General features: G+C 43.7%; 2 protein-coding genes across 2 annotated transcripts; one reads left to right on the top strand and one right to left on the bottom strand.

Annotated features, from left to right (window-relative positions):
* Nucleotides 1-8,107: 8,107 nt before the first annotated feature.
* LOC134290476 (uncharacterized) lies at nt 8,108-10,354 on the bottom strand. Its single transcript, XM_062857627.1, has 2 exons — nt 9,330-10,354; nt 8,108-9,263 (listed from the first exon to the last, which is right to left on the bottom strand). Exons 1-2 carry the CDS (start codon nt 10,352-10,354, stop codon nt 8,108-8,110), a joined length of 2,181 nt encoding a protein of 726 aa, XP_062713611.1.
* Nucleotides 10,355-12,431: 2,077 nt separating this feature from the next.
* Nucleotides 12,432-22,615, top strand: LOC109429331 (uncharacterized). The gene is made up of 3 exons (XM_062857626.1): nt 12,432-12,522; nt 21,470-21,696; nt 21,757-22,615. The coding sequence occupies exons 1-3, from the start codon at nt 12,432-12,434 to the stop codon at nt 22,228-22,230; spliced, it is 792 nt and encodes a 263-aa protein (XP_062713610.1). The 3' UTR covers nt 22,231-22,615.

The raw sequence follows: 22,615 nt of genomic DNA, 5'->3' as shown, positions 1-22,615 counted from the left end.
GACTGGTATCCCTTAACATCCCCTAAAACTCCTCTGAGATCTCCTGTTATACCCCAGAGACGCCCCTGCAACCTCCTTTTGCTCTCCCCTATAAATGCCCTCCTGCCACCGTTGCCATAGTTACCGTCGTTTCTGCATTTTTATTTAGGGCATTAAAAAGGTTCATAATTTAAAAGTGCATAAAATTAACCTGCACAAAAGATGTTTTAGTGTATATCGTGGAGCACGCTTCATGCATAAAGATTATCTATGTCTCAGGAAGTCAAGGGAATTTCCTTGACGAAAAATTAATGAACCGATCGGAAATCGAGCTCGTCGCCTTCAGCATGGTAATGCCAAATACCCACGCCTTTACAGATGTGGCTATGGAGGCCCTTTTTGATCTCATCTCTAAAACAATGCAGTTGAAAGCACTACGGGTTCATGGAACAGAGCCAACGGATTGATTGGCTTAACGAAGAGTCTAGAGAGATTTTGGGGAAGATGAACGTAGCACGGTGCTGGCGGTTTTGCTGTAATATGGAACCTGGCAGAGCATGGAACGTTACAAACGGAATCGAAAGCTACAGGCTCACCCCTTTCGGGACAAAAAACAGCGCACGGTGGGACGAATGGCCAAAAACGTGAACTTTTTTCAGTAGCGTCTTTGAACGTGATTTTATCGGCATGGTGTCTTCGGATGAAAATTTTATAAAAATAGAGCGCGTCCAATGGCGTTTAGCTTTAGATCGCAACTTTGCCACAGGCGGCGCTGTAAAATCCAACTTTTTTGTTTGACTTTTTTTTTCAATATGGGGTCTTTGGCAAAGTTGTAGATATGCTCAATACAAATATCTTTTCCGAAGACACCAACCATCTATCTCTTCGTTGTTTCAAGATATAGACGTATTTTATAAATGACCCCCCAAAAATCATTGTATTCATATATTTCGAAAACGCGCTGTTTTAGAAAGTTGCAATGTTCTATACAAAGTTATGTAAAATGTCAAAATAAATAACTTTGTAGAAGTGAATAGGTTCTAAAATCTAAATAGGGTTAGTTATGGCTATTTTTGAGTAAAAAATAGCCGCTTTTCATGGCTCAATAACTATCTTGGATGCAAACGGATGCAAACCAAACCCCACTAGATTCAATATGTATTACTATTAGTTGAATATCCCGATATTTTCGGCTGTATCCATGAGTATCCTTAGCAGGGGTTCTTAATCTTACTAGAGCCTATTTTTGACGCTAAAACAATAATATTAGTTTTTGTATGTCATTTAGAACCCTATTATCTTCTGCGAAGTGATAAATATTATCTATTCGCATAATTGTATGCATTATTGCGCCCACAAACACCAATTATTATCGAATTACTATCACATTATTTTACAAACACTGCTTCTGAGCTAAACCAGTCGGTCATATGTATCCAAGTGATATCACCAGCAAGCAAACACATATTATTTTTAAGCACGTATAGTAACTGAACAAGCAGAAAGTCAACTCATATTAGATTGACATTTTAGAACCCTATTCACTTCCACAAAGTTGTTTATTTTGACATTTTACATAACTTTGTAGAACATTGCAACTTTCTAAACTGCGCGTTTTTTGAAACATATGAATAACGTGATTTTTTGGGGGGTCATTCATAAAATACGTCTGTATCTTGAAACAACGAAGAGATAGAGGGTTGGTGTCTTCAGCAAAGATATTTGTATTGAGCATATCTACAACTTTGCCGAAGACACCATATTGAAAAAAGTCAAACAAAAAAGTTGGATTTTACAGCGCTGCCTGTGGCAAAGTTGCGAACTAAAACTTAACGCCATTGAATGCGCCCTATTTTTATAAAATTTTCATCCGAAGACACCATGCCGATAAAATTACGTTTTAAGACACTGCTGAAAAAAGTTCACGTTTTTGGCCGTTCGTCCCACCGTGCAGCACCTGGAAGAATTTAAGCACGGGAAAATGGAATTAATGAGCCGTTCTCTAGAATCTGAGAAGTTGGCGTTAGCGTTAGCGTTAGCGTTAGCGTAGTTACGGTATACTTCGTAGATTGGATACTTGTACAGTTCTCTAGAATCTGGGAAGTTCTACCGAAACTCAACGCAACGGCTTCGCAAGCCGAAATGTACCAAAACAAGGATATGGGAAACGGAACAACTACCAGAGGAGTGGAAGCACTAGCGTGAGCAGCTTTTTTTTCTTCTCGCTTATTCTTTTTGATAAACGCAAGAAAGAGCGAGATAAAAGAGGGGCAAAATGCCGACGAGAGTGAGCGAGAAAAAAGAAAAAGCTGCGCACACTAGAGATTGGAAGAAAGGGATAATTTGTCCTATCTACAAGAAAGGCGATAATTCAGTGCGTGAGAACTTCCGAGCGATCACCATTATTGATGCCACCTACAAAGTGCAAGTTTTCATGAGATGTCACTCATACCCATTGGAATTTACGGGATTCTGCAATATCTAGGAAGGGACTGGGTCATTACGCCCGAGCCATAATGACTAGGTTCTTATGATACGTCAAAAAGCTTGGATGCGTCATAAAATCCATTGTACCTTTTTTACTAGGACTTTGTGACGCAACTCCATGATTGGACGTTATGCCACGGAAAAATCATACTACGCCATCTACAAGACCACCGCGCTTCCCATCAATAAGATGCGATAACTGGCGAGGCATTATGTGACTATGCATAACTTCAAACTCCTTAGCAAAATGTCTCTAAGTTGGATACAGGAAAAGTGCATTTTTTATTGTACTTAGGCTAACCATGGAAGCCTTTTTAATGCACCCATAAACAACTAGAAACGCTTGAGGCATTCCAAGAAGCAGCACGAAAAATATCGGATTTTTTAAATTTTGCATTTTTAATTTGCCTATAACTTTGCACAGCTGTTCTAATTAATACGAATAACCAATTTTTCTTATTTAAACTTTTTATCGAATCACGACTAACATTTCAATAGGGCCTATGAAAAAATGGAACTGATGCAAATAAAAAATTATATCGCGGAAACGACTTGTTTGATCGGTAAGGTGTCTTCAGCAAAGTTGTGGATTCATAAATGGCGGCTCTCATAAAAATACACTATGAAAAAAAATATCTGTTTTTCTTTTCAAAAAAGTGTATTTTGTTACTAAAAATTTAATATTTCAAAAAGTTATTTTTTTACCGTCGTAATTTTTTGAGAGAATAAAGTTCATTCTGTTGGTTATCATCTGTAAAAATTTCATAATGGTAAAAAAATGTACAAAAAAGTTATGACATTTTGAACATTTTCGGTTATGTGTAACATAGATTTTTTAGAGTGTATGTTTCTAATGTCATTTTTTATTGCATATGTATCTAAGTTTTAAAAATTTCACAGTGATCAATTTCATATGAGGAGCCAATTTTTGTTTTTTTTATATTGAGTCACGACTAACTTTTAAAAAGGGTCATTTTTGCAATGGTATTGGAAATTCAATTGCTACAGGAGAAATGTTAGAAAACAAGGGCAACTATAAGGGGCTGTCCATAAACCACGTGGTCATTTTTTTTTAATTTTCGACCCCCCCACCCCCCCCCCCCCCCGCGTGGTCATTTGTCCATACAAAATTTTTTTTCTGTCCATACAAAATGGTCATTAGCCGAACACCCCCCCCCCCCCCCCCCCCCTCATGACCACGTGGTTTATGGACAGCCCCTAAGGAATCACATGTTATTTGAAAAAAAAAACACCGTTATGAATATTTTATATATTTATTTTTAACCTCTTTCAATTTTCAACAATTTATTTGATAACATAGCATAACATATTTTTTCAATTCACATTGCATTTTTTTATATCGAAAACTTTTGAATCAGCACAGTTTGAATAAAGCTTTGCTTTGATTTTACTTTCTGACAGTGGTATGAAACAATGAAACTTTTGAGTCCCTTGGATTGTTTTTGCATTGTTATATTGCTCGTTAAGCTCTGAAGCCATTATTTCGTATTCCTCTGTTGTAGCAAAACAAAATGATAATTTGGTTAAATCTTCTTCTTTTCTATGATTGGCCCAATCAAAAAGTTCTTTTGCATTTTTTATAGGGTGCTCACGATTCTTTGCTAAACTTGCTCTTGTAGCCATACGTTTTATTGTTCCTCCAATTGCGTCACAAGGGCCTTTTCCATGCGACGTAGCAAAAAAATGCCACCGTGCGTCAATTCCGTACTTAACTTTGAATTTACAAAGGCTTGAAAAATTTTTACGATTCTTATACTGCGACGCAGCACCATCAGATATGAAATATATTTTATTGATTTCTTTGTTTTTATCCACGCGAAGAAAGTCAATCATTTTTGAAATAAACAAATTTACGGACACTGAATCATGCCTTAGATATTCAGAAATGACTATAAAACTGAAGTGCTTAACTTGCAAATTTTCTTTAAAATATATTACGAACGGATGTATTGTTGCTTGCTGTACATTCCAATGATGGGACTGCACTTCGTCTTGTAACACAAAACTATAGTTTTCAGAGAAGTCGCAAATAACAAAAAACTCACCTTCTTGCAAATCATTTTTGGTCGTTTTTAAAAAGTTCGATTGTTCAATTTTAATAAAATCATGTGGTATTAAGCTTTCTAACTGTGAGCAAAAAAATGAAACAAACTCATCTATTGGCTTTATGATAGTTTCAAGGTCACATCTATCAGTCGATACCCACTGTTCAAACGAAAATTGACTGAGATATTTTTCCTCTAATTTTCCCAACAAACTGTTTTCCAAGGATGAAGAGTCTGGACAATCCACACAACGCCGCAGATAGCAATTTGACGTTGTGTTTCTACATAGTAAGCTTGCAGTTAACATTTTCAAATTCATAACAAGGTTGATTTTGTTCAAACTATGCAATATAAGATTTACGTTCTCATGTTTTGTGCACACACACACATTGTGTGTTCCTGAAGCAGATAGAAGTTTGCACTGACGAGGACGAAGGCTTGCAAACGACGAAATGCCTATTTTTACATGTCCGTGATTTTGTTTGAAATATGTATATGCCTCTTTTAAGGTCGTCAGTAATAGTCTTTTTTGGACGGCTTGACGCTTTCCATCTTTCTTTATGGACACATAGTCTTTCTGACCAGGCATTGGTCGGCTTACGTCGTCGTCTTCAAAAAACTGTATCACTGCCACTTTAGTTTCATCACTTAAACTGATAGATTTGGTGCTGTTTGATACAGCCTTGTTATCGTTGAACTTTTTTGCCTCCGTTGCGATGTTTCTGTTTGTATTGAATTCTTCCATGGCCTTGATTGTCCAAGAACTCGGCAGCATCGACAAAATTAACAGCTGTTCTTTTCTCGTTATTGTTGGATTTGAAAATCTTTCTTTCATATTTATAATTATTTCGGTGAAGTCGGCATCTTCTCCTGCTTCGCGTCCAAATTTGAACAGAGATCTCCTAACGCCTTCGTTGATTTGGCGGTACTTCTTTTCGACGTAATTGGCGTAGTTCAACTTTTCCAACTTTATTGGTGTTACTTGAATTCCGGCAATACCTCTGTAAAATATTTCAATATTGACGGGTTGCCTGAATTCTTCTGCCGATGATGTATCAGTATCCACAGAAGTCACTGAAGATACAGTGGCAAGGCTCTCTGCACTTGGTACGTCAGGTAATTCGGAAGCAGTTGCCATCTTTGAACTTCCTGCTTCACACTCCTCGGATGCTTCAGATGATCTTCCTAATACACATTGTTGCTCGGATGATAGCGAGAGTTGATCAACTTTTAAACGGCAGGACGTGCAAATACGATAACGTATTCAATGTTGATGCTTCAGCATATCCACATGCCTCTAACTTATCGATGGTGTTTGTTGAAATATGTCGCAGCTCTTTAGAGCACTGCTATCCCTCAAACGGCTTACAACATTTTATAAAATTTGCTCGCTTATTCATGTTTGATGATGAACTTTCTAATATCACTTTTCACTTCTTCCTATATGTTTAGCGATTTCATGACTGAAGCAATAGCTTTACTGTTCAGTTAAATATATATTTAGAAACCGTTGATGAAAAAAATCTACCTATATCAAAAAGCATATACCTATTGGTATCCACAGGCGTAAACCTGAAGGTAGTTTTGTATGCAAAAAATTGGGTACATTAGTAGGTACAATAATACATTTCTATACCTCCATCCTAAGCTTCTACATTGCTAGGTACACAAATTGGCATCTTCCCACCCTTTTGCAATCGTGACTAGTTGTACAGTTAATTCAATATCACATGTATAATACAAGTATTACAGTTCATCGCTATGTGACAAACTAAGTGTAGAACACCTTGCAACAGTGACATAAACATACTCACGAAATAACATACACTCTAAAAAAAAACATGTGTGTTTGAATGACTTAAAATAATCAAAGTGTCATAACTATTCTGTATATTTTTTACCATCATAAAAATTTCACAGAATGTAGCTTATGGATTGATCTTTATTCTCCCAAAAAATGGGAATGGTAAAAAAATAACTTTTTAAGATATTTAATTTTTAGTACCAAAATTCAGTTTTTTTGGAAGAAAAACAAAATATTTTTTTCAATGTGTATTTTTCTGAGAGCCGTCATATATTAATCTACAACTTTGCCGAAGACACCTTTCCGATCGAACAAGCCGTTTCCGTGATATATTTTTTTATTTGCATGTGTTCCATTTTTTCATATGCCCTATTGGAAAGTTAGTCGTGACTTTATATGAACTTTTGATATGAAAAAAATGTTTCTCACATTAAAACAAATAGCATAGAAAAATATCAAGTTTATCAAAAAACATCGATCAGTATCGATTCGTGCTGCTTCTTGGAATGCCTCGCTTCATAAAAAGTCAAAAAGCACTCCATAGAGAATGATCATATGTTCCATGAAAATGTGAAATGTTACCCATACATAATTGAAATAGAATACATTTAGGCGCAGTACGAAGTGTAAGTTCAGCTGCCAATTGGAATCGCTCACGCAGTGCCCCAGTGGACAAAAGAACTGTAAATTAGGTTAAGCGGTTGAAGAGTAGAACATTATTGTCTGAAGATAAATTACTGTCTCTTACGTTAATTATGGGTCTCTTCTTCCTCGTATCCGACCGAGCTGGTCGTAGGGGAGCGCTGGTTGAGTGGTTGGGTCGCTTGGGGTGGGGCTTACCACTCGGGTCCCGGGGAGTCCGAGAGTCCGAGGTGCCCACGACCGGGATGAATTCGTTGGTTGGGTGGTTGGTCCATGGGGAAGCCCGAGGTGCTCCGTGGTTTGCGTTCTCGTGGGGGGTTGGTGCCCAACCCCAGAGTTTTTCTGAGTACCCTTTTCTTCTTGATCGACCGGTTTGGTCGCGGTGACATGGTAGTTGGGTGGGTCGCTTGAGGTAGGACTTTCCACTCGGGTCCCGGGGAGACCGGGAGGTCCGAGGTGCCCACGACCAGGGGTGGCTTCATCGCTTGAATGTTTGGTTGATGGGGATTCCGGAGAGTCCAACGGTTTGTCTCTTGTGTGGGGTTGGGGCCCAACCTCAGAGTTTTTCGTCTGAGGGGGCCCCTAACCCGGGGGGCCTTGTGGGGTGGTGTTAGTTATATGGGTACCCGTGGTGGGGCACCCTCTCCTCCTTATTCGACCGGATTAGTCGCGGTGACGTAATGGCTGGATGGGTTGTGCGGGCGCCCGAAGCGGGGCCACCCTTTCCTTCTAGATCGGCCGGCTTGATCGCGATGGCGTGGGGGCTGAGTGGGTGGGCCGCTTGGGGTGGGCCTTACCGCTCGGATCCCGGAAAGTCCGGGGGGTCCGAGGTGCCCACGGCCGCGGTGGTTTCGTTGGCTGGGTAATTAATCCTTGGGTAAACCCGAGGCGCTCGATGGTTTGCGTTCTCGTGGAAAGTTGGGACCCAAACCCAGAGTTTTTCGTCTGGGGGGGGGGGGCTCCAACCCGGGGAGTTCTGAACGGTAGTGTTGTATTTGCTCCTTGACGACCGGATTGATCGTGGTGTCGTGGTGGAGGGGTAGGTTGTTTGGAGTGGGACTTACCACTCGGCTCCCGGGGAGTCCGAGAGGTCCGAGGTGCCCACGACCAGGGTCCTTACGCCGATCGCTCAAATGTTGTCAAAGAGGCCAGCTTCCTTGAGGTAGTTGATTACTTGGCGCTCGTTGACTTTGTCGTTGGCCAGTGACCTGGGGACGTCTGTCACCTGGTGCATCTGACGGAGGGCCTCGTAAACTGGGCAGGTGCACAAGAAGTGCTCGACCGTGTTTGATGTGACACAGATTTCGCATTGTCGGTGGAAGCCGGAGCTGTTGGTGGTCATACTATGTGACACCCGAGTGTGTCCCGATCTGAGCCGAGAGAGGACAGTTTGTTCCCGCCGGTTTGGCAGGTCTTCGCCGGGCCCCGTGGATGGTTTAGATTTTCGTAGGAACAGAATCCTGTTCCGCCTCCATTCGTCGGACCAGGACCGCCATATGGTGTCCCTGACCCACTTTTTCACGTCTTCTGCTGGGGTTTTCCGTGTAAGGAGAGGGCTGTTCCTGCCGATGCCAGCCAGATCGTCGGCTCGCTCGTTTCCGCGAATTCCGCAGTGCCCGGGGATCCACATTAGAGCTGTCAGGTGTTCGGCGGAATCTAATTCTGCCTGGACGCCCTGAATGAAGGGGTGTTTCGCTTTTGGGCTCTCGATTGCTGAGATAGCGCTCTGTGAGTCAGTCACAACAAGTACGGGTCGGTCTCTTGGGGCTGTTATTGCTTGGAAAATCCCTGCAGCTTCAGCCGAGAAGACCGAACATTCCGCCGGGAGTCGGTGGTGTTGTTCATGTTCGGTACCGTGAACTCCCTCTCCCACTCGTTCGCCTACCTTGGAGCCGTCGCTGTACCGGATCGCCCAATTGTGGTACCGTTTTCTTATCCTTTCGTGGAAATGTGCTTGAACTTGCTGAGGTTGAGCCTGCCGTCTGAAACGTTTCTTGATCGTGTTGTCAACTTCGGGTGCCCTGGCCGACCAGCTTCTCGGCCCAAGCCGGTGGAGACCAGCCACCGGGGGAAGTGTGGCGTTGGCCGCGGTTTGGAGGGCCAGGTTTGCTTGCTCGGCGAGGAAGCAGCCTTGCCCGTTCTCCCGGGATTTTTCCAAAAAACCGATGGCTCGGTTGCAGGTGGTCAGCGCGACTTTGTGCCGAAAGGGCAGAACGCCAGCTTCGGCGCATGCTGCGTCTGCGGAGGTTGAGGGGAGCAGGCCGGAAATGGTTCTAATGGCCCGGCTGTGGATGGGTGCTAGCGTCCTGATTAAACGGTCTTAAGCTCGGCAGGTTAGTTCGATGCCGTACGTTATCCGGCTGCCAATGATAGCGTCGGCGACCCTCAGATAGGTGGCTCTGTCGCTCCGGGTTCTTTTGCCTGAGATGCTCCGAAGAAGGTTTAAACGGCTCTTGCAGCTCTTCTTGACCTGGTCGAAGTGGGCCTGCAGGGTGAGATGCCGGTCCAGGGTGACGCCAACGGTCTTCAAAGTCTTTTTGGTGGGGATGGCCTCCTGGTTTAGGGTGATGGGTTTCCGTGGCGGCTGGTGGTTTTCCGCGCAGATATGCAACCTCCCAGACTTGGCGGCGGAGATGTCGAATCCGGCTTTGGCGGCCCATTTGCCGACGGCGGTGGTGGCTGCTTGGGCTTTCCTCCTTATGGCCTTCGGGTGCATTCCGACCACAATCAGGGTGATGTCGTCGGCGTACACCTTGAGGAATACGCCCCTTGGGATGGTCTGGTAGATTCCGCGCATGGCCACCAGGAAGATGGTGACCGTAATTACCGATCCTTGTGGTACTCCGGTTTCTTCGTCGTGTGGGCTGCTTTGGTTGTTCCCGACGATCACCTGGAACGTCCTTCCGACAAGGAAATCCTTCAGGAACTGGAGTAGATTCCCGGTGATGCCCCATCGGGCCAACCTCTCCAGGACGTCGGGGGTCCATGCCCGGTTGTAAGCCTTGGCCAGGTCGAGGGAAATTAGCTCGATATGCTGGTTGCTGTCTAGCGCGTAGTCCAGGGTCTGACCTAGCTCTGCTAGAAAAGTGCCGGTGCCGCGTCCGGCCCGGAAAGCGTGCTGCCGGTGATCTAGGTGGCCGTTGGTCTCCAGGTGCTCCACTAGTCGACGGTTCACCATTTTCTCCATTATTTTGGAGGCGCAGCTGGTTAGCGCGATCGGCCGGTAGCTGGATGTCTTGTTTTCTGGTCCGGTGCCTTTCGGGATCAGAACCACCAGGCTGTGCTTCCATTCGGCCGGGAGCGCGCCCGAAGCCCAAATGTCGTTTATTGCTTGCAGCAGGCTGCGCTTGCAGCTGGGAGGTAGATTTCTGAGCATGGGGTAACCAAGCTCGTCCGGTCTCGAGGATTTCCCTTTTGCCCTGCTGAGGGCAAATTCCAGCTCGGGAAGGCGGAACGGGAGGTTGAAGTTTTGGCCCCGATCAGGGGTAGAGGTGGGCAAAACGGCTCACTTCAGTGATCGGAACCGAGTCGGATCAATCACTCTAGTGAACCGGATCTTCTGAACGGGTCTGCGGCTCAGTCGTGAATGACCGAACCGCACTGGGCAGACCAGTGTTGGTAAAAACTCAAAATCTCAAAACTCATGGTTAAGTTTTTTCACGCGCGATTCTTGACTCGCCAAACTCACTGCCGTAAAAATCAAGCATGATTTGAATCATGATTTAACTCATTGCTTTATTTCTCGGTTTGCTTATTATTTGCAACGAAATGTTGACGGTTGTATGACAGAAAGAGACCATATCTTGCATGTAAAAACATTAAATGTCATTTAAATTGATTTGGATTCGTTTTACAAGCGAACGAGTTTTCGGCGCTTGACTCGCGAGAGCGAGATTTTGCATGAAAATCTCGCGCGTGAGAAAATGATTCAGAATCGCGCGCGAGTTTGCTCACGCAGGAGCGGTTAATGAGTGAGACTTGAGTGTGATTTTACCAACACTGGGGCAGACATAACTTTACGACACTTTTCTCAGATCTTTCGTACAGAGGCATGCGGACGGGTGATCCGGCTCTCTCTGGAAAAGAGCCACGGTTCGCTCACTCACTGCACGGATCCGGATCTTTTCAACGGGTCCGGATCTGATTGCCCATCTCTAATCAGGGGGGACGGCGAATCTTGCGACTGCGGTGCGCGGAGATGGGTGGGCTTTTAGGAAGGGGATGGGGTAGTTCTCGATGGACGAGAGTCCGTAGAAGTACCCTGCCAGAGTTTCCGCGATGATTTGGGGGTCTCTAGTAGGTTGGCCGTTGGCCGTTAGGAACATGCCTTTAACTCTTCGCTTGCCCTGCAATCCGTTTATTTTCTGCCATAGCTCGGCAGACGACTGCTGGTCGTTGATGGAGTCCAAAAATTCCTTCCACGACTTCTCCTTGGCTTCGCGGATTTCCTGGCGACAGGCGTTCCGCGCGTTTTTGTAGTTTTCATTCGCTAGCGCTATGTCTGGGTGGTCCGGCGGGAGTCGGTCTTTCGCCCTTTTGAAGGCTCGGAGTGTCTTCCTTCGGAGTTTCACCGCCGCTTTGGTGGTTTCGTCCCACCAATGGAGTGCGCATTTCCCCGGTTTGGGGCTGGTTTTTGGGATAGTCTGGCCGGCTGCCAAGATGATCGCTAAGGTGATTTCCTCCATTGAGGTGTGCGTCCCGGTCCCGATCTCTTCTTCGATGGCTGCTTGGAACGCTGCCTAGTCGGCTTTTTCGTAGAGCCACCGGGGTCGTCGGGTTGTTTCCGGTGGGCTGCTGTTGTTCAGGGTGATGATGATTGGTGAGTGGTCGCTGCCGTGGGGGTCCTCTACCGCGTGCCACAGCAGGCGGGCGGAGATGCTCGATGAGGCTAGCGCGATGTCTATCACCGTTTCGGTCGTTCCCCTCTGGAATGTTGGCGAACCATCGTTCAGAATAACGAGGTCGTCTGTGCAGGCAAACTCCATGACGCAGTTGCCACGGATGTTGTTCTTGCTGCCACCCCAAGCTTGGTGATATCCGTTAACGTCGCCGACGATTATGACCGGTTCTGGAACCTGCTGAAGAACGTCTTGGAGGCGGTTTTGCAGATCGGGGAGCTTTCCGTTGGGGAGGTAGACCGACAGGACGGATACGGCAAATGGCAGGCCGAGTCGGACACCGACAATTGGAAGGTCCGTGTCGATGTCCAGTCGGGAAGCCGCGGTTTCAGCAGAGACGCCGATCGCTACGGAGTGGTAGATGGAATTGGTGGCCGTTTTGAACCATTTGTAGCGCTGCCTGAGGGTATTGTCCATGGCACTTTCATCGATTCGATGAACCTCCTGGAGTGCCAGTACCAGGGGCAGTTGGTCGTGAACTAGGAGTTCCAGGTCGGGGAAGTTGTTCCAAAAACCGTTTATGTTCCACTGCAAAATGAAGGTGGGTGATGCTCGATGGCGATCCTGGATGAGGTGGGACTTACCGCTCGGGAGGCTAGTCCCGAGGTGCCCAAGCGGATCCTGTCTTCTGCTAGCGGTCTCTGTCGTATTTTTCGTCCTTGCTGGCTGGCGGGGGTGCATCATAGGGTGGGACTTACCACTCGGAACTACCGGTCCGAGGTGCCCTGTTGCGAAAGGAAGCAAACAATGCGTGATAGTGGAATCTAGTTCAGATCTACACCATCAAACGATAAAGACGGTCATGTCTTTACACTTAAATAAGCATAGATTTTAACAGCTCTCTCAAACACATTTATTGATTCCTCTCATTGTCTGCCTAATCCATTTAAAAATGTTTTGATGAACTTGTTCGTTGTTGGGCCTTGTTCCAACCAAAATCATCTGACTTGTTTTTTCCTCATTTCCCAAAAGCCTTTGGAACACTATTGGCGAGCAATCCACTGGTGCCGCAACGTACACCTGGCAGCCACCATGATTGAAATATGATGGAAGCCTCTGAAAATATAATGCACAAACACCCAGCAGTCGGTTGCTCACCTCAAAACCTCAAATGTTGCATGTATTTTCTGGCCACAATGGGTGCGGGTTGCAGAAAAACCCGAATTCGATACACATCCCCAACCGAGTGAGGGCATACACACTGAGCGGACCAGAGAAGATCCGCATAACCTCACGGCGTAACCATGTGCCAACAACAAAGCGCGGCCAACGTGATAATACCTACCTCTGTCATGGCTCTGGCTCGATTCAAATAATGCTCGCTCGGATTCGAAAATCCACCGGATTCACATTGTGCATATAGGGGAGTACGTTGGTAGGTTGTAGATACATGCCTGCATCATCATCGATGTTCGCAATGTCTGTAGTCTATGACTCAAAAAAAAAAAAAAAAAAAAAGAAACGAATCCAAAAGCGATGACAACAATTGGTTGGAGCTGAATGGGTACACTTTGGTTCTTCATCCTTCCATCAGGGTCTATCTGCACTTTGCGCTCGATTATGGATATGTACTGACTGTGTTTTTTTTTTTCTCTCATACTGTGAATCGTCACTTTTCACTGGAAGTCATGAAGATGATGTACTGTGCTACATTGTATTCCCGGAGAATTTTGGCAATGGGTTTTACCTTTCGTGTGGGATGAGCTTACAGAATAATGAAATACTTGGACGGAATGTAGGGTCTGGGACCATTTGGGCAGGAGCACCTATTTTGGGCACTTGCTGCTATAACACAGTCAATTTCAAACCGATTGACTTGAAATTTTGAACATAGCTAGATACTGCGCCTTCCTGATCGTGTTTCAAAAATCAAGTTAATCGGATTAAAATTGACTGAGCTATAGCGGTAAGTGCCCAAAATAGGTGCTCCTGCCCAAATGGTCCCAGACCCTATTTTTTGTTGAGATTCATTCAGCATACGACACACAATACGCGGTTTGTAGCTGCAGTCTTACATCCAGCGAGCTTGTGGTTCATTAGGGCAGTTCAGACTTGAAACATGTTTGAAATTCAACACGCAGAAAAATAAATTGTAAACACAATAAAATTCTAGTTCAAATCAACTGATTTTTCAGTTTACTGTAGCGACAAACTGATTTCTAGTTTAAACTGAAATGTTCTATTGTTTGATAATACAAATATTTTCATTTGTCGAAATTTTTGACAGTTTGTTAAAACAAACAGAGATATGGTATTTCCCAAGTAACACAGAAAACATCTTGGGAAATCAAATATTCAATAGATGTATTATAAATGTATTATAAGAACATCAAAATACATCTTTAGTTATATTCAAGCACTTATTGAGTTGAGCAGTAACAAATAGCAAAAATGTGCAATTCATCGCACATAGGCTTTACCATGTACAACATACGTTGATTACACAAAAATACAACCATTTTAGAGCTTCAAACAAATAGATCATGAAAGCAACTAACATTCTCGTCTTACATAACCTTACATATTTTACGATTACTTTATCAAATTGCAATATGTTATGACTTAAACCGAAATATGACGTGTAACATGTAGTTTGCTGAATAATCTTTCACCTGCTACTTCCAATTCCAGATCCAGTATCGATTAACTACTGGCAAAACCAAAACAGGTGCTAGAACTCAATCTGTAGGTCCACTCACACCAACCTGCCTTAGGAGCTCCAAAGTATGAACTAAGCTGACTATTCCAGCTAAATCTCTGAAATCGTAAAACCACTTCTTGCATTATAAACCGTTGCAGTGCACATTGCACAGGCTTTTCGAACTCCAGCGTGACCCCTTCTTCCATAACACAAACATTCAGGGCTATGAACAGTTGCTGAAGTCAAATGGTTGAGAACCAAATCTACCCCCGGCAAATGAGTTTTCCGCCGGGATGCCGTCTTACTCTTTATTTACGGCTTCCAAATCGTCCACGGATTATTTCAAACCTTAAATACCGGCTACCGATTGAATAATCGACGGTCGTGCTCAGAAATCTCACGGAAACTATAGAATAATCCGACGCGGTCGTGTTCTATCCAGTGCAATATCAACAAAATTAACAGCTCCAACATTCACAACAATTGTTTTGACAATTTGACAGTTTAGTTTCGGCAAAGATGAATACGAGTTATATAATAGTTTTTTTGGCATAGTTTTTATGTTTGCTAAACATAAATGAATGGGTATGTTTAATAGATGTAATTTCTAAGTTATTCTAACTTCAAACCGTAACATCTGCAGAGATATTTATGTGCCTGAGTAAAAAACATTCCGATTACAGTGCCGGCTTAAACAATGAAGACAAACTTAGAAATAAGACACAAGTTGGCAATAATATATCCCACGATTTTTAATGATCCATCAACAAAAAAATACACATGATAGTTTGAAACAAATCAGAAACAAGCCATGAGCGCAATCATAAATTCGTTAGAATTGAATAAGTTCTTGAATTTTTTGAACGGCACTGTGAGATTTTTGTTGAGTCTGCCATATTGTTTCATCGTATAATTTTGAGCAAAGCCTTCAAACATAGGCATTATAAGGGTTGTTTTGGGAACAATATTTTTTTGTCTGAATGTGTTGCGTTGGCGCTTGAAATGTGGAGAAGTACAATTAGCAGTTTCGCCACAAATCTTGAAGGGCAAGAAAAACAAGACTATCATTACTCAGAAAGACCAATTTCATTATTTCTTTTCCGAGTACTTAACATAACTAGACTCCATCATACGGGAACTATTCCAGGTTCGAGAGCTATAAAAGTAATTATTAACACAATTTGTTTTGTTGTTTTTTTCTGTCGAAATTAATGCTTAAGTGAATTCACGTATAAATATGTCACGTTTACTTGTTATAAAAATGCTTTTTGCCGATTATATTACTCTAGTAAAACTTAAATTAATCGCATGCAAGTGGTAAGTACTATATATGTTTTCTATGAGTTATATCACTCGAAAATAGCTTAATTGCTACTGATTGTTGCGGTTATAGTATCTAGGTATTTTGATAGTTACTGTCATTGGCGAATAACTAGATTGCAACTAATGATTTTTTGCAAGCTGGTTGGAACGTACCATGACCATAATTATAAGCATTATAAGTGAATTCTAATACATGTTATACAACTTCTAAGATGTTTTATAAGCCGCCATTTTTTGCGCTGTTTTGATTATATAGGTGACGAATTTTGAGTAAATATTACAAGATAAATACTACCAGCCAAGTATGAAAAGTGAATTTTAAACTATTATATAACTAATTGTGTTACTTGGGTTTCAACATGAAATAATGGATTGATTCAAACGACTGCACTTTTGCCACTAACAAACCCGGAATGTGATTGTGTTGATGACGGCAGCAACTGTGGCAGCTCGGAAATCTATTTTTAGACCGTCAGTAAGCGGATAGGGAGGAGAACGATAAAAAAAAGACAAAAAAGGCGAAACCGATCAACTTTTTGTGGATGCTGTCGTGAGTACCTGCGCGTTATCCATCACGGCCACAGCTGCACTTGGAAGTTGGTGTGAAGGATTTGCTACACCTTCTTCGTTGTGGCGATGTTGGGGTAAGTATTTTATAGCTGTGTGAGTGCTTTCGGACCATGTTTATGGTTTTTATTTTGTTGAAACAAATTAAATTTTTGACATTATATGAAATGTTGGTGATCGGTTGTATTTATCGATAAACTCTAAATGAAAACAATTAAATATAACTTTAGAATAAATAAATTCTCAGTTTGAAAATCAACCATGCGTTTTATTGTTTTAATCAAGCGCCATTTTTCTGCGTGAAAGATCCCATATGTTTATTGTAATCTTTGGTGCAAAACTATGAAACCTGTCAAATTTTCAGCCATTTCGGTGATGATTTAATGGTGGCCCAAAAACAAAAATGATTTATATGGGAATTACTATGGAGAATTTTCAAAAAAGATCGTACAGAATTAACACATGGATAAAGTCATAGAATCACAGCCAAATTGAATTCTTCAGATCTCTATGATGAATGTTGCCGAAGACCGCAACTCGTTTCGACTGACGACACAGAAGTTGTTAATCAATATTCACCCATGCATGCTTGAACAGAAGACCACAGCTCGATCTACTCGCTTGACACGCAATCATAGTGTGCGTGTTACCTTCTTACACACCTTGCAGGACATCGTGTATAAAGATGCGCATGCGAGTGAGAATTTTTATCATTTTACCCGATTGTCGAAATAAGTTCCGGTCTTCGGCAACATTCATCATTGAGATCTGAAGAATTCAATTTGGCTGTGATTCTATGACTTCACCCATGTGGTTATGCTCTACAGTGCGGAGAACCTTTTTCGGAAATTCGCCTTAGTTATTCCCATATACATAAACCTATTTTGCTTTTGGGCCACCATTAAATCACCACTGGTTCATCCTTCACTGTCGTTCTTCTGCACACCGTCAAAGATTGTTCTAAGCACCCGTCGTTCGAACACTTCGAGTGCTTGCATGTGCTCTTTGTGCAAAATCCATAGTTGATGCGAGGGTGAATATTTTTCGACTGCAGCATCTTGTGAAGCCCCTAGTCTCATAGGCCCGGCACAGGCTGATGATGCGCTTGCATATCACATGGGTACACTCGGGGCTGCCGTTAATAAGTAGACGAAATCCTCGAGAGTGTTCTCGTCTAGGTCTAACGTAACACTGCTGCCTAGGCTTGCTCTGGAGTTTGCGGTTCCACCTGCCAGTATATTCTTCGTTTTGTACGCGTTCATAATCAGTCCGAGCTGCTTCACATTTCAGACGGATGTATAGCTACTGCAAACGTTTCAAATATTTTAGCAAAAATATCCATGTCAGCTGCAAAGTAGACAAATTGGACAGATTTCATGAAAATCGAGCTCCGACTGTTAAGCTCGGCTCGTCACATCATCACTTCGAGGACAGTGTTGAACAGCAGATATGGAAGTCCTTCACCTTGTTATAGTCTCCGGAAAGATTCTAACGAACTAGATATGTATTATTGTATATCGTCTGAAATCCTTATGTAGTTTTTTTAGTATACGTTTCAGAAATCCTCGGTCAATTAACTGGGATCTATTCACTGATTTGGTTGCGGCCAAATTTCATGGATACTCACAATCCATTGACACTCCTAGTGATTTAGATGATGCCGTTGACACTATAACTATCTTCATCATGGAAGCTTTTGAAGAAGTATGCTCTCTACGGTCTGTGAAGATCAAAAGAGGAATCCCTTGGTGGAACTTTGATCTGGCGAAACTCAGGAAACAATGTAGAAAGAGTTGGAACAGATGACGTTCGGCTGGTTCGTAGGCTTTCAGGTCAGCTCGCAAGGCCTACAGGAAAGCTCTCTGGTCTGCTGAACGATCTGGCTGAAAAAAAAAACCTTTGTACAAATGTTTCTAGTTTGAGTGAAGTCAGTCGGTTAAACAAAATCCTTGCGAAATCTAAGGATTTCCGGGTGAACGAACTTCGTTTGCCAAATGGCGATCTGACTTCCTCTGATGAGGGAGTTCTGGAATACTTATTCAGCACACACTTCCCTGGATGTGTGGAAATTACATATTCGGATGAACCTGATGTCTTTTCTTGTAGTTACGATTCCCTGGCTTCGGCTCGGAAAAATTGTAATTATAGAATCGATTGAGTGGGCACATAATAGCTTTGCTCCTTTCAAATCTCCTGGGGCAGATGGGATTTATCCTATTTTGCTTCAGAAGGGATTTGATCATTTCAAACATGTTTTGAAAAAAAAAATACTTGTTTGCAGTTTTGTTACAGGGTATATTACCAAATCTTGGAGGGATATTACTGTGAAGTTCATTCCGTAACTGGGTCGTGCGTCGTATGAAGAAGCAAAGAGTGTCAGACCTATCAGTTTGACTTTTTTTCTTCTGAAATGCTTAGAACGCATTGTGGATCAGCTCATCCGCGATGTTCATCTGGCCAACGTGCCTCTTCATGTGAGCTAACATGCCTACCAATCTGGTAAGTCCACAGTGACTTCCGTTGTTTACGATATCGAGAAAGCATTCGCTTAAAAGCAATATTGTTTGGGTGTTTTCTTAGATATCGCCTTTGACAACGTGCCTTTCGATGCCATATTGGAAGCCGCACGGAGTCATGCTCAGAAACCGATATCTCTTCTCGACATTGCGTCTAGCAGGGATTAGCAAATCGAGTGTTTGTGGATGCCCCCAAGGGGGAGTCTTGTCACCGCTTTTGTGGAATCTCGTAGCAGATACATTATTGAGACAACTCAATAATAGCGGTTTTCCTACTGATGGTTTTTCCGACGGCTATCTAACATTGTTAGTTGGTATGTGAATCACCGAAGTTCTCTTTGGCGTTGCCCCACTACACATTCATCTTAAACAAGAAGCACTTTCTTGCACTTACCGGCTACGGGTACTCGATCTACTAGAGGAAACTCCTGTGAACCGCACATCAACACACACACCTCGTTGTTTCCACTTTTAGTGAATTGGGACAACATTGTTCTTGCGCCAAGCAATCTTGCAATTGCTTGTAATTTTCCATATAGGACAATTTCCACGTAATTCCCTTCCCGGGAAGAGTGGGCATCTGGATATCTGGAAAGAAGTATTTCAGACGGCATCGTATGTTACACTGATGGCTCCCTGCTCGAAGGCCGAGCAGGTGATGGTGTTTATTCTCGTGAGCTAGGGCTGTATCAGTCTAATTCACTTGGTAGACACTGCACCATTTTTCAGGCCGAAATCTTTGCTCTTATGTGCGGAGTGCAATCAGCACTTCAGCAGCACGTAATGGGCAAAGTAATATACTTCTGTTCAGATAGCCAGGCTGCTATTAAAGCACTTGCTTCGGCCAACTCCTCTCCTCTTCTTGGCGTAACGTCCTCCTGGGACAAAGCCTGCTTCTCAGCTTAGTGTTCTATGAGCACTTCCACAGTTATTAACTGAGAGCTTCCTCTGCCAATGACCATTTTGCATGCGTATATCGTGTGGCAGGCACGAAGATACTCTATGCCCAAGGAAGTCAAGGAAATTTCCTTTACGAAAACATCCTGGACCGACCGGGAATCGAACCCGTCACCCTCAGCATGGTCATGCTGAATACCCGTGCGTTTACCGCCTCGGCTATATGGGCCCTAAATATGGGACAGTTATCGCTTGTCGAACTCAAATCGAGGAGCTGAATTCAGCAAACGCTGTTCACCTTCTATGGGTACCTGGCCATTCTTCCATCGCTGGAAATGAAATGGCTGATGAGTTAGCTCGCACTGGAGGATCACATGACTTCATTGGCCTTGAGCCAGCTATGCCGATATCAAAATGTTGGGTAATGCTTCAGATTCATACCTGGGCTGCCATTCAACACAGACAATACTGGAATAGTTTGGAGTCATGTCGTCAAACCAAATTGTATTGTACTGAGCCATCTCCAAGGGTGGCGAAGAATCTGACAAATCTGTCAAAGCAGAATTGCAGCATTCTGGTCAAAGCATTGACTGGCCACTGCCGACTCAGCTACCACATGGCGAATATTCAGCAAGCTGACTCATTTGTATGTGATAGCTGTGAACCCGATTATGGAACTTCGTGGTGGTGGTGGTCGTAGTTGTACTATGTCCCCAACAGGAAAAAAATTGTCCAGTTTTTGCGCAACTGCGTTGCCGAGTATTCGGTAAACACTTATTAAGTGAAACTGACTTCAGAAACCTGAATCTTCAGGATATTCTGTTGTTCTTAACCTGCTGTGGTAAAAAGCTATATGCTCTCTTTCGCTTTATGCGTTATTATAGTTCGCTTTTCAGGGCACTGTTTGAACCCATTGTGGCACGCTTATGCGTTAGTACCCTCTTCCAGGGTATTGTTTCCTATTTCCCGACCTGTCCTTATCCCTATCCTTATCCTTATTTCCTTCCTTTTTCCTCAGGTAGATGATGAAATAGGCTATTATTATGGCGATGGCACAAGTGTCCCAAATGGAGGATAACGTGCCTCTGGAGCCGGCCTTCTGATACCTGATACAGATGTCATGAAAATCGTGCTCCGACAGTTGAGCTCGGCTCGTCCCATAACCACTTCGAGGGTGGTGTTGAACAACAGATATGGAAGTTGTTACGAGTCATGTCGACAAATGAGTAGATACTGCTATGTTAATACCTTAAGCTAATTATGTGTGTATCCCAGATAAACCCCAGATAAACATAAGTAGCACGCAGCCAGATTCGCCGACAGGAGCGAAACATACCTCGCCACTCGCCTGTCAATTCGCCACTCAACTGTCAAATTCTTCACTTCGCTCATCGTCACTCTCAACGTACTTCCGCTGAAAAAGTGGTAAAACCCAGCTGCAAGGAAGGTGGCCGGAGGCCTTATTCCCAAAAAAAAAAACCTTGCAAAGCAATTTGCAGAGCGGACGTACACCACAGTGCGCGTATATTAGCAGCAACCTCGCTCGTAAGTGCCGATCACAACCAGTGTGAAAAGTGATGCAATCATAATTTATCTCTCTCAAAAGGCGCACGTGAACTACGGAACGGCAGTGGAACAACGGTGACCAGTGCAGCCGATACCGCAGTGGGAATCGACTATTTACCGCCGGTATCACGGTAGGAAGCATCTGACCGGCAGCAAAACAAAGGTGGGAACCCTGGTTCCGAACAACACTTGGAATATAACCCTAATCCGTGAAATTTTCTCCAGATTCCAACGGCGTGGCGGCAAACACATTCGCCCTAACCTCCAACACCGTAGCCCAACTCCTAAAGGAAAAGGCCTTCCCCGAGAAGTATGTGGAGCGATCCGGAAAGCACAATCAAGAGCTAACGACGCATTTTGATCATTCCAGGGCTTTTTTCATACGGGATTTTCCGTGCTTCGGTCTAAGGTCGTCAAGCTTGGAGGCCACGGCTGTTCAACACATCTGGTCAACCCTAGTTCCATCTGTGCGGCGTGTAGGCACTGTCCGACTTTTCACCACCTATCAGGAGCCGACGCAGAGCCAACGACGGGTCTCGACAATACGTGTCGGTACGGTGTGCGTTCCGTCCCTGAATCACGTACAACGATTGTCCGGGGACGAGTGACGATCGCATACTCCAGTGTTCCCGAAGTGCGTCAAGTGAGGAAAAAGTGCACCAGAATCATCCCCAACGAGTCGCTGAAGTGGCAGACCAATACGGCCACGTTCACTTACGGAACCTGTTCACGTCCGGAAGCACGAAGAGCAGCGATAAGATACAAATCCCCTACATCGCTCGGCGAAGGACGACCGAGGTGCATGTGGGTACAGATGATGAGTGGCGTGAAGACAGTGTGTTAGTGTGTTGGTGTGAAACGCGTCCATTGGTCGAGTGATGACCTGGGCGCCGAATGATTAGTACAACGAGTCTGCGCCAAGATACGTTGTCAGATGACTGGCGCGTTCGAGTAACAACTGCAGACCGGGGGCCCCGGTACCATCGTAAGCATCAGCAGCAGTCCTTGGTAATGTCCACAGCGCTGTAGGATAAATTAGTAAGTAAGCCTAGTTGTAAGTTGCAAAATGTCATTACAAACATGTAGAATTCCACCATACATTATTTTTCATGTCTAATTGACTGCCCGAGAGTCTTATTGACAACAAGTAGCCATAGCCGGGCATGAACGAATCAGCGTAATAGACCTCGTTCACTCAATTGACTTTTCTGGGTCGGAGTTACGCTATT

Source organism: Aedes albopictus, chromosome 3, assembly GCF_035046485.1.
Source record: "Aedes albopictus strain Foshan chromosome 3, AalbF5, whole genome shotgun sequence".
Taxonomy (NCBI): domain Eukaryota; kingdom Metazoa; phylum Arthropoda; class Insecta; order Diptera; family Culicidae; genus Aedes; species Aedes albopictus.
The sequence above is the reverse complement of the archived record's forward strand: the minus strand, read 5'-3'. Positions and strand labels throughout refer to the sequence as shown.